This window comes from Gossypium hirsutum, chromosome D06 (genome assembly GCF_007990345.1).
Source record: "Gossypium hirsutum isolate 1008001.06 chromosome D06, Gossypium_hirsutum_v2.1, whole genome shotgun sequence".
NCBI classification, from domain to species: Eukaryota; Viridiplantae; Streptophyta; class Magnoliopsida; order Malvales; family Malvaceae; genus Gossypium; species Gossypium hirsutum.
Window position 1 is genome coordinate 55,983,213 of NC_053442.1, and position 12,587 is coordinate 55,995,799.

The 12,587-nt window shown below is 33.7% G+C and overlaps 2 protein-coding genes and 1 non-coding gene across 3 annotated transcripts; 2 read left to right on the forward strand and 1 right to left on the reverse strand.

Annotated features, from left to right (window-relative positions):
• Positions 1 to 4,548: 4,548 nt before the first annotated feature.
• Positions 4,549 to 5,954, reverse strand: LOC107901931 (probable xyloglucan endotransglucosylase/hydrolase protein 8). Its single transcript, XM_016828113.2, has 4 exons — positions 5,655 to 5,954; positions 5,461 to 5,561; positions 5,176 to 5,378; positions 4,549 to 5,110 (listed from the first exon to the last, which is right to left on the reverse strand). The coding sequence occupies exons 1-4, from the start codon at positions 5,827 to 5,829 to the stop codon at positions 4,705 to 4,707; spliced, it is 885 nt and encodes a 294-aa protein (XP_016683602.2). The 5' UTR covers positions 5,830 to 5,954; the 3' UTR covers positions 4,549 to 4,704.
• Positions 5,955 to 6,925: 971 nt separating this feature from the next.
• TRNAL-UAG (transfer RNA leucine (anticodon UAG)) lies at positions 6,926 to 7,005 on the forward strand. The gene has a single exon. It is a non-coding gene; the product is annotated as a tRNA-Leu (tRNA).
• Positions 7,006 to 7,072: 67 nt separating this feature from the next.
• LOC107901932 (probable dolichyl-diphosphooligosaccharide--protein glycosyltransferase subunit 3B) lies at positions 7,073 to 8,506 on the forward strand. The gene has a single exon (XM_016828114.1). It carries the CDS (start codon positions 7,088 to 7,090, stop codon positions 8,294 to 8,296), a length of 1,209 nt encoding a protein of 402 aa, XP_016683603.1. The 5' UTR covers positions 7,073 to 7,087; the 3' UTR covers positions 8,297 to 8,506.
• The last annotated feature ends 4,081 nt before the right edge of the window (positions 8,507 to 12,587 follow it).

A 12,587-nucleotide genomic window follows, 5' to 3' on the forward strand; every position in this document is an offset into this window, starting at 1 on the left:
TGTCTCCCATGATACAACAAAATAATGATCAAAGCAGCAATACCTCTACAATGATCAACAAACAAACAATGTCTTTTTTTTTATCACCGGAACATTGGAAAAATAGAGAGAAGAAAAGAAGAGTTTTGAGAGCAACAGAAATTTGGTATGAGAGAATACCTACAAAATTTATAGCCTTAAATAGGCATTGAGAATGTTGAAATTTTGGAAATTTCCACAAAATCTGTCATTAATGAGTCAATAAATCAATTTGATTAAAAATTAAATCAAAAATTTAATCAAATAAATAAGATAAATGTCCATATATAAACAAATTCTGTCTGTTGAGGAAAAATGATTTAGTGTTGGGCTACAATATCAATAGGCCACTTTGTGCTTAACAAGTCCAAACATTTTGTGTTGCCCACATCGTGCAAGTGCACACTAACCCCATCGAGTTTGGACTTGCACCCCTTGTACATGAGGCAAAATTCCAAGCTTAATCATTCAATCATTTTTCAAGAAGATTCCAATACATAAACACATCTCACAGTTGGTATTTAACCAATGTGGGATCTAAGCCTTTACTTTTCCTCAACAAATATTTCCAAGTAGCTTACTTTGAGTATCAATTTCTCATTCGTCACTCAACCATTTTGAGCATATGATATACCGTTGTAAAGGTCTCATGGAGTAAAATATGAAACCATAATTTTATGATTTAACTCTCCACCTTTACCTATAAAGAATATGCCTCAAAGTTCCCATAAAATTCAATTTTTTTCACAAAAATCACCCTTTAGATTGAATTTGTGTAAAATTTAGGCTTTGTCAAATAAGGATAGTGGCTTTTTTACATATCACACCAAATGTAAGCAGAATTTTCTATCTATATTTTGGGTCAAACAAATCCTGCATGAACATTGTCATTTGAAAAATTCAGCAAAAAGGGCACAAATTGCACAATTACTACTGGCTTGTCACACCCTTAGCATTCCAAAACATATATATACATATGAGAGAGGAACGAGGGGCCCCTTTTGAACAGCTTTCAACGACTTAAAAGGATTTAAAGCTTTAAGTTGTTCTTGATTCCGTTATACGTGACAATTTAACTTATAAATAGGATGAGCCCATGATAACAATCAATCAAGAAATCAATTCCAACTTTTATTCTATTGAGAAATATTACACATAAAAAGAGAAGATTTGTGATCCAAAAAATTATCCCAAGCGATCTCTAAATGAAATCATGAAGTGACGACTGTACAAATCTATTGTCTAACACTTCAACCAATTCAATCTGAATAACTAACAACTAATGGTACAATCTTATCAAAAATAATATTTTAGCATATTCAATGTATATTAGAAATAACAAGGACGGTTATACATCACAACTAGAATGACGTATTTGAGGGATATTTTCGGTTGTTAAGGCATACTTTAAAGCAAGTTAGATGCAGTAGATTGACATAAAACATTAGTCTAGGACAATTTATGGCTTACGAAAGTGTTCGGTTAAAAAAAATCAGGAATTTAAAAGGATTACAACTTATATGAATTGGGACTGGGACTTAGAAGCACGTAAAGGTTTGATTCTATTGAGGTTTAGCCTCAAAAGAGAGCCACGTCAGAAAGGAAGTAGCAGAGATTGGTGAGTAGTAGAAAAACTAGGATAAAACTTGTGACACGATTCTTGTGTCTTGAACAATAACCTGAGATTACAGTAGTAAATAAAGAGAAAATTGTGGAACACAGAGGTGTAGAGGAGAGGTTTCTAGGCATCAGCCCAATTAACCAAAAGATTCATAAATACGTTAGTTAATACTTACAGAAATATGAAGACAACATAGATATTTATATTGGACTATCATCCGACTAGCTGGAACTAGGTTCCTATTTGAAAATTGAATAATAAACAAATAAAATACAATCAAGATACGAAGAAAGAAAATTTATGCTCCCTCAATCCAACGTAGTTAACTCTCTGGCCTAGGGGGTTATATTACAGTACTTTACATGCTACAAATCATAAAATGAAATTCTGCATAAAAATCTTTAAATGCATAAAAATCATACAAAAGAAGTGAAGAAGTAAGATCTTTCACTGCATGCACCAAACATAATAAGCATAGCAGAATATGCAATTCGAAGTCCTAATTTTTGGGTTTAGAAGAACATAGTAGTAAAAATCTTAACCTTTGTTTCAAATCTAGGAGGAACTGATGGTTTAAGGTAATATCGACTGAGAAAAGAAAAAGAAGTAGCAAGGGATGATGGCTTCAATCGATTGACGTAGGTTTCTTCTACAACCAAAGGAAAAAAAAAAAGGAAGCATTTAAAAAAAGAGTACCAGTATCCTTAGTAGAGATAGAAAGGAAATGAAGTTATCAATGAGACTAAGGGTGGGTTTGGATGGGCTATTGGGTGAAGTGCGGTGCGTTTAGTTTACTTTTTGTCTCACGCTATAGTATCTAATCTCACCGCCACCACTGTTTTTACACTAACCGCAGGTAAACTCACCGCCCGTCCAAACCCACCCTAAGGGCTAGTTTGGATGGGCGATATGTTTACCTCCGGTGAGGTTAAAAACAGCGGTGGCGGTGAGATTAGTTACTGTAGTAGTGAGATTAGATACTGTAGCGGTGAGATTAGAAACAATGGTAGAGTGTGTGTTTGGATTCAAACGCAGCTGTAGCTGTGAGGTGAGAATAAAAAATGACTATTAAGGACATCAGATTAGAATTGATATATAATAGAAGTTTTTAAAATTATTTTACTTTTTTAAAATTATTAAAATATGTGAATTTATAAATTCATTTAATAAAATATTAAAATGTATATGATAATTATTTTTATTTTTTATAGTTAAATATTTTTTATAACAATGATAAATATTATTTTCACAAATAGTAACATTATACTTGGATCAAATTTGGGAAAGAAATTAGTTTAACTTTCAAGGATAAAATGGTAAAATAATAAATAAAAGTAATGGTATTTTTGTCTCTTAAAAATACTAACAGCACCCAAGGGTTCCAATTGCTGCTGAAACCTCCAGTAGAAGTTTAGCTGCCCAGTGCGGTGGAATTGAATTCTCACTGGACTAATCTGCTTTTCCAAACACCATGGCAGTGAGGTTGGCACCCTCAACTGCACCTCGCTGATGTACTGAAGCAAACCAAAGGAAGCCTAAGGAAGAATGATATATCCCCTGGGTAAAGGTGAGGGCAAAAATTGAAAATGGGAAAAAAAATTTCCCTATCTTACCGAGTTAAATGCCTATTCAATGTGAGGGAAGAGAATGACTATGCAGTCTTTTCCCGAAATAGAGACCTATTCAACACAGGCCGTAATAGGCCATTACAACCAACCAAATATTAGTTTGGTGGTGGACCCACCAAATTGGGTTGTAATCCATTCCTACTCCACCCAACCTAACATGATATAAGAGTCTTAAAATTTGACACATGACTTCTCATTCCTTTTAGGTTTACTAAGTGCTTAACCCCTTTTTTTAGTTTAAAAAATGGTTAAATTTCAATTTTAATCCCTCTATTATGTCTAAATTTGAGATTTCATTGCCACGCTTCAATTTCTAATGTAATTTGGTCCCTATAGTTTTATAATGTTACTAATTAGTCCAAATAGTTAATATCATTAATTTGTCGATTAAAATATTACGTAACTTTTTATTTCTTTTAGGTTTGCCTTGTTTTTTTAAAAAAAAAAACATTATAAACTTCAATTTTAACTTCATACTATGTTGAAACTTGGGATTTAATTTATATACATTATTTTTGACATAGTTTGATCTTCTACTTTCATAATGCCGTTAGTTAGTCTAAATATTTAATATTGTTAACTATTCTAATCAAAATATACGCGTGAATTTTTCTTAGGAGCACTATTCAAATAAGAAAAATTATTTTATAATGACGAATTTGAATGAATGTTTTTAAGGAAAAAATCTATATATACTTTTCAATGTTATTTTTCTTAGGACTACCAAGTTTTTTTTTTAATTTCAAAATGTCACACAAGTGAATTTAATAGAAGAATTTTAATAGTAATAATAATTGAATTTAAATTTTTAAATTCAAAAGGAAAGTGTCTAAATTTCTGAAAACAAAAATAAGTTTAGAGTATATTTTAGCCTTCAAATTTGTACTTCATAGTTTAACAGAAATAAATAGTCACCCTGATACTAGTGTATATATATATATTACAGAAATAAATAGTCACCCTGATACTAGTGTATATATATATATTACAAACTTCAGGTGTGTGCAAAACAAGCTGGGATTGCAAAGAAGGAATACATATGGTAGCAGACTGATCTTCATATGGTAGCCATTTTAGCTAAAAACTAACTGCTACAATAACAACTGGTTGATACCAATGAGGGAAATTTGGTGGGCATATGTTTCTAAATCAATTTCTTCTTGTTTTATATGTAATGCACACACACACGTAAGTTTGCAAGGGAAACTCTGGGAAAAAAGATCGAGCACCAACACACTTTGTTATTTAATGAACAAAAATCATCAAACTCTGCTCATGAAATTCTTCAAAATATATGAACTGTATTATTAAAAAATAGTGAACCAAAGATAGATCTGGTCAAATATGCAAACTCATATCATAAGGACAACTGAATAAATTATATAAACATCCCATAAAATCGAAACAAAAATTTATCTTAATTGATGATATAGGATCCTATTCCCAGGGGCTCAATGAACACTCTCCAGGCAATTTAGGATACCGTTCATTATCCTTGCAATAATCATAAATGACAAGGCTCCTCTGCACCCAAGCATAATCCATTTTCTGGGAATCAGATAAATGCCAAGCCTTGTACTGATCCCACCAGTTCTTGGTGGTGGTGGAAACACAGGCAGGGTAAGGGTCTTCCCATTGGCAACCCTCGACGCTGAAATCCTTGTAAGACGACACAAATGGGGCTCTTTTCCAGTCTGTTTTCTCCAACCCACCTCTCGTCGCCCACTCATCTGCGTTCCATATGCTGGAGAACAAATACATTGGCTTCTCATTGGGAAAGAAGTCGTTTTTCTCATCACCATTGTTTTTGAATACTCTTATGGGAACTTCATCCACAAAAAACCTGTTTTGCAATAATTCAGTAGGCATATATTCGGATATGAGTATAAGATATAATACGAGACTTACACAATTTGGTGGTTGTTCCATAGAATGGAATATGAATGAAACTCTTCAGTGGGGTCGAACCAAAGCATGTGCCTCATTTCACGGCCTCCAACACCATTTTTATACACGTTTGTCTGTATTAAATACGGTTGCCCTGTTCGATTCCCCAAGAACTCAAAATCCAGTTCATCTCGTTCTGGCCCTGCCCCGTTCTCAGAACACATCTGCACCACTCTTTAAACTTCAGCTATGGAAAACACAACTCTTATGTTACAAAATATTTAAACAACTGTCAGGAAAACATACATAGTAAGCTGTTACAACGCCAGCAGAGTCACCTCCGACCAACTTCAGTTTCATGCTAAACCACCCAAATCTGTATCTTTGCTTGGTTTGAAACCCGCAACCTAGAAGCAGATAGAAACAGATTAAAATCCTGGATTTGAAGCAAGTTATTAGAACCAAACACTACTGTTTAACGCAATCAAATTGTATCAAACCTGTGTCTTTGTCCAAGGAGAGGTACCAGGTCTGACCATCTTCAGAGGTCTTGAAATGATCTTCAGACCACATTATACTGAAGTTATCTTCGAAAGAAGTTTGTGAATCAGCTGCTTCAGATGAAGAGTAAAACGCAGATATTAGAAGTGCAATGAAGAGTACCCCTTTCTCCATTTTGTTGACCCAAAGTGTTGTTTTTGGAAGAAGAGGATGAGATCTCACTTCTCTGCTGGATCTTGAGAGGTAAATATCCGAGTATTCGAATTTGGACACTTGATGTGATCATGTGTGAAGCGGCACACCAATAAACCAAGGTTTATTTTGGTCTATTAATTGGATGAATGTACCAATATACCCATCCAAGAAATCATGCAAATTGCAAAGTGAAGAAGGGTATTTTAGGGAAATGAAGTAAGATAAATGATCCATGGAGAACATAAATGAAATGCCAGGCTGCCCTCCAATTAGGAATTGGCAGTATAAAGAAATGGAGAGTGGGTCCATTTCTTACATGTAAGAACTGTTGTGTTTGTCTTGAAAATAATCACAGAAAATCTTGGATTTCACCACTGGATTTGGCGGTCGGGACTCGGGACCAACAACCAGCTTAAACTTTGAATTAAAGCAAATTAATCTCACTTTAATCTTTAACTTTAGGTAAAAAAGGACTTAGATTACAAATTAAAAACAAAATTTTCCTTTTTTAATCGTAAGCAATGGAAAGAAAGCAGAAAAAGCAGAGCTTGCTTTCTTGGTAAACATGACCAGACATGCTAATCTAAACCTTGTTATATAGTTGATTGGGAGAGGTGCTCAAGCACATGGCATTAGGGACCAATTTTAGGGGTCATAAGGTCCCACAACAAGCTGCATTTTTGATGGACTGAAAGTGAATGCCAAAGTATGGATTTAATGAAGTAAGAAGATCATATGCAACTGTCGATGCCAAATATGAAGACATTTCAACAAATTAATGCGATACTCCAAAAAAAAATGAAATACCTGATATATAACATCATTATTAAGTAAAAATGAAAATTTTTAATCCATTAACAATAAAAATTTAACCAAATGCTTGACTTGGAATAAGAAAAACACTTACTTTGCAATTTGATTATGCACGTGAAAAACAGCAATCACTTCAACGCTCATCAGCTTATTGCTAGTTACTTGTAGGTCGTAGGCTTCTAGCTGTCAAATTGGTGCATCACCAGCTTTGACTTTAACTATATAGATAAATATGTTTCTGTTTTAACACGAAGCAAAAAGGGACAGTTTGGCCGAGTGGTCTAAGGCGCCAGATTTAGGCTCTGGTCCGAAAGGGCGTGGGTTCAAATCCCACAGCTGTCAATTTTTCTTTTTGAAAGCTTAGAGCTGGCTCATATGATATTCTTTCAAAGGTCCATTCAAACGAGCCCATTTTAAGCTGAACATGGACCTAAATGATCTTTCATCTGATACGACGTCGTTAAGCTGGAACTCAAGGTCAAGTCAGTCAACGCGTCAAAGTCATCTTGTCCAGACGAATGTTAAAACCGGAGAAGCGTTAAGACCGAAGCTGTTTGTCGCCAATCCCCAAATCCGAAAGCTAAGCAAGGAAATGGCGATCCCTTCCAGTTCTGCTTATCTCTTCTTACTCTCCTTTTTCACCCTTTCTCTATTCCTTGCTATTTCCACTGCTGAATCTGAATCTGAATTAGAACTGGTAGCCGATCTCCGCGCCCTTCAGTCCGAATCCAAATCAGGAGTCATCCACTTAGATGACCGAACCATTGCCAAATTCCTAACCTCCCCCAAAATCCCTCGCCCTTACTCTATCCTCATCTTCTTCGACGCCACCCAACTCCACGACAAAACCGAACTCCACCTCCGCGAGCTCCGCCAAGAATTCGCCCTCGTCGCCTCTTCCTTCATCACCAACCACAACAACTCCAACACCAAGCTCTTCTTCGCCGACATCGAGTTTCGCGAATCTCAATCTTCTTTCCACCTCTTCGGCGTCAACTCCCTTCCCCACATCCGCCTCGTCGGCCCCACCGCAAAATCGTTGAAAGATGAGTCGGAACAGATGGACCAGGGCGATTTTTCTCGATTGGCTGAGTCAATGGCCGAATTCGTTGAGTCCAGAACTAAACTCACCGTGGGTCCCGTCCATCGTCCTCCCATTCTCTCGAAAACTCAAATGGGTCTGATCGTTGCCCTTTTGTTGATCCCTTCTCCGTTCATCGCTAAAAAGATCTTCGCCGGGGAAACCCTCTTGCACGATCCCAAGATTTGGCTTTCCGGCGCCGTTTTTATTTATTTTTTCAGCGTTTCAGGTGCAATGCATAATCTAATAAGGAAAATGCCGATGTTTTTGGTGGATAGGAACGATCCCAACAAATTGATTTTCTTTTACCAAGGATCGGGGATGCAGCTTGGGGCGGAAGGATTCGCGGTGGGTTTTCTTTATACAATAGTGGGATTATTGCTAGCTTTCGTTACCCATTTGCTTGTTTATGTTAAGAACGCGAAAGCCAAGCGTGTGGCCATGGTTTTTGCGATTTGCGTTTCTTTTTGGGCGGTGCAGAAAGTGATTTTCTTGGACAATTGGAAGACTGGATATGGGATTCATGGATTCTGGCCTTCCAGTTGGAACTGAAGGCATCATCTTTTTTTATTTTTAGGCTGCTATAATTCGAACTATGGTTTCGATTCAGTTGAGAATTTGATATCAATTTTAGATGTTTTAATGTACTTTGGGCAAAATACTGAGCTTATAGAACGTTAATCTGTTATAAGTTGACATCCATGAAAAATCCATTTGCTAAAAGAATTTCTAATCTTAATTATAGTATTCCACATTTATGCATCCAGTTAGCCCTGTTTTTTGTGCTGCGTATGGTTCTAAATTCTCAGAGATTCTTTGTTTTACATGTTTAGCTTTGATAATTTCTTTAGTTTATGAATGAAAGCTTATGCGCATAGGGTGTAATCTTGTGGAGGATTAAACTGGCTTCCCTTACTTAGTTCTCTATTTATATTTGTTCTACATTTGTGCACCAATAATCTTGTAGGATTTCACATTGTAAGCTGCAAAGTGGTCGTGTGGAATATGAGAGTTATAGTTTAGGTTTGAAAAGGTTAATCATATAGGTATCTTCTTCATTTACTTTAGAACTATATTTAAGCCCTTTTGACGATGATGCTGAATCTGGCTTAAATCTTGGAGGCTTTTTGGATTGGTAGCAGTTTGTTAGTATTAATGGCTCAGTTTAGTTTAAGCTTTCCACACGTTTTTACCTTTCCTGACTCTTGTTAGAGTTGTTTAGGTTTAAGTTCCCCAAGTTTGGCATCACATACCAAAATTTATGGTCTTGTCACGTCGGTAGAATGTTAAAACTTAAGGTGTTTGATGATCAATAGTTTCATCTAGTTCTAGAGTGGTAAATATCCTTTCTGACTGCAGACTAACTCTGAAGGCCTTATTTTTTATGGCTTATGCTCCATGTAGCGTATGATAATCCAAGAAACCGGTTTATGTTCCAGCAAACTGTTTAAGAGGAGCAGCAGGGAATTTTATGTAAAACTTGCTGACTATATTTCTTTTCCCATAGTTATTTGTTTTGGGTTCATCTTGTTGTATCTAAGTTTTGGAAATCTTGATATTTCTATAGCTTGATAAACAAAACATGAAGTTGTTTATATATAGTAATGCTAAAAGGAATAAATTGTGTTAATTGTTGGTGTTTAGTACTTCTTGTATGCCTGAAGTTCCCTGGGTTATTCAAATTGGCTGGGCATTGGAAAATTTATTGTTATTTCTTTGTCGATGCAACTGTTGATTTGTTTTCTTGCATAAAATGCGGTGGATTTTATATTTGAAGTTTTGCCTGTTGATCAACTCGGTCAACAGCATTTCATGTAGTGTTAAGGCTATGAAAGGCGATAACTTGGTCAATAATCTTTTGAGTTGTTCTGGAGATCACTCAATGTTGCCCTCTGTTAAAGAGGGTGATCGTCTTTTGGTTCATATGTTAAAGAGGGTGATTATGAAGAAAGATTTTGTTAAGCATATACTTACCATATCTCCTTAGAATCTTGGTTTTCAGAGCTTGTTCCTGCAAATTTTGTGATAATGATGGATGTTGTTGGTGTAACTGGTTGAAGGTAGCTACGGTGAAGGCTCTGAAATGTGACCTAAATGGCTACATCTAAGTCCCTTCCAGGTTGATAAGGGTAAGCTTTTCAGGGAACATTAACCCTTTATGCTATTACAGTTCCCATGCAACTTTGCTTGTAAATGCAGTGGTGTCAATTCTCTTTATTGCATATTCATTTAACATGGCATGGTGTGACAGTAACCTTTTTGAGTAGAGAGATGGATAGGCAGTGGAAGAACAAACTGATTTTGTCGGGAAAGCGTTTGTGGATCATCACCATGTTTTGGATAATGATCGGCCAACGGTTTCTCCTTTCTACTAGCATCCTCCATTTTGAAGTTTGAACGCCGAGACATTTGAGTAAAGAAACAAGCGGTTGGGTACAGGAAACAAGTCGGTTGATTTCAACTGTTGTAAATTTTAATGATAAAAAGATTATTTATACTAGAAGATATATCAGTGTGTGAAGATTGCGTATTTAGAACACACGTGATAATAAATAATGCTTTGTAAGAATTAAAATTAATAATAATAACACATATGCATTATATATAAATTTAAAATAAAAAATTTGTTAAATTGCGAGTAAAAATAAATTTAAATATGTAAACACATTAGATTAATAATATTAAATGTACTCAATTGTTTATCATAATAATGTCATTTTTTTTAGTTGGTCTTGAGTTAATTTGTAACATTAACTCAATAAATAATATTATCAGCATATACAATGTGACTATAATAACATTAAAATATATAAAAAAATTAAAATAAAGTTTTTTTGGTTAGAGTTGTAAAGAAAAGATTTTATAGTTGTTGATGTCATATATTTAAATAAATATATGCAAATATACGTTGGTTTTCATTAAAAATGTAAAATAAAAAAATAATAATATAAATATTTAAATAATAGTATAGATGCTCTATTTAAGTTTAATATTAGCTATAGAAAGAGAAGAATTTTTTTTATTAAGATAACTAATATTATGCACTAATAAAATGGTACGTCGTGGAGTGATAATGAAGAGGAATGTTCATAATGAAACATTTCAACCTCTAGTTATAGTCCTCTTTCTCCAACCAGAGTTAAAAAGAAAAGGGATAATTACAAAATAATTGAAATATTCAACACTTATAAATAGTGAAACAAAGGGAAATCACATTCACATGAATGCTTTTCAAGTAATATATATTGAGAGTGAGAAAAGTTATTGAATGTATTGCAAGTGTAAATGTAACACCTTTGTCCAACTCAATCGTCGGGTCCAAATAACGAAATGCCATATTCATTGTCAGAGCAATTACATTTAAGCAAACAATAAAATGATCATTCAAACAAACATTTACATGTTAAACACATTCACGATATGTCATACTGTTAGCTCGATAACTCAACCGAATTAATCAAGAGGGGGTGAATTGACCTTTTAAAAATTTGTGGAAACAAAGAGAAAATTATGAGACAAAGAACACGAGGATTTATAGTGCATATACAAAAGATATGAAAATTTGAGATCTTAGGTTAATAGAATGACACTTTAAGCTTTTTGGTCTCTCTTATTATTGTAGAACCTTTTGAAGCTGGTATTTATACTCCCAAATTGATTTCCAATGTTGTGGTTGTTGGGATATTGAATAGAGTTGTTGGGGATGAAAATATCAGTGCATTTATGTCACCTACAACAAACGATATTGATACTTTTTTATAGATATCGATACTATTAGCATTTAATGTATCAATTTAGTAACCATTAACCCTATTTACATCAATACCCAATGAAGTTTTTCGATACTTGATTGAAGGTATCAATAATATTTGACAGGTATCGGTACTGGGGTAAATTTTTGAACAATTTTCAAAACATCGAACTTTAAAACCATATCGATACCAGGAGAGGGTATCGATAAATTTTTAATAAGTATCAATACATAATTACAAGTATCGATACTTAATACTACTGCTCAAAATTTACCCCAAAGTCAGAATGTCAATTTCGTATCGACACTGAAAAATGTATCGATAAAAATATCACGGTATTGATACATAATGATAAGTATAAATATTTTTACTTTGATAAAAAATTCCAGAATGACATTTTCGTATCGGTACCAGAAAAGGTTTTGATAAAAATTTCTAGGTATCGATACTTAATGAAAAATATTGATACTCTTTGTTTTGAGCAGTTTTTCACTTGCTCAAAACAATTTCAAAGGTTTTTAAATTTCTCCAAAATATTTTCTAAGTATTCAAAGTATTTATCAAAGTATTTGGAGTTTATAAGGATTTTGAAAATGGATTTTTACTTTGAAATTTATCAATTCTTTGTTTAAAAATAATTTTTATTCAAAAACATTTTATTTGTTGTATTAAAATAATTTTATCAAAGGTTATCTTAATCTTGATGGACATCCGCTAAATAATAAAATATTTAGAACAATTATGTTATTTTTTTGGAATTTTAATGATTTTTTAGTTTTTTAAATATTAAAAAAACATTTTTTTTATAATTTTCAAAAATATATTATGATTTTTTTAGTTTTTATAATTTTCTAAGTTTTCTTGTTTTTGGGAATTTTTTTTATGATTTTTTAATATTTAAGTAGATTTTATAATTTTTTTTGCACGTGGCAACGTGTCATTGGATGTTTAATTTTTTTATCGGAAATAGTTGGAGGGGCTAACTTGAGAAGGAAATGAAAGTAGAAGGGGCAAAGTGATTGAAAAATAGTAAAAAGACCAAAGTGAGAATTTCACTAGAATACAAGGGCCAAAAATTGTATTAAGCCATG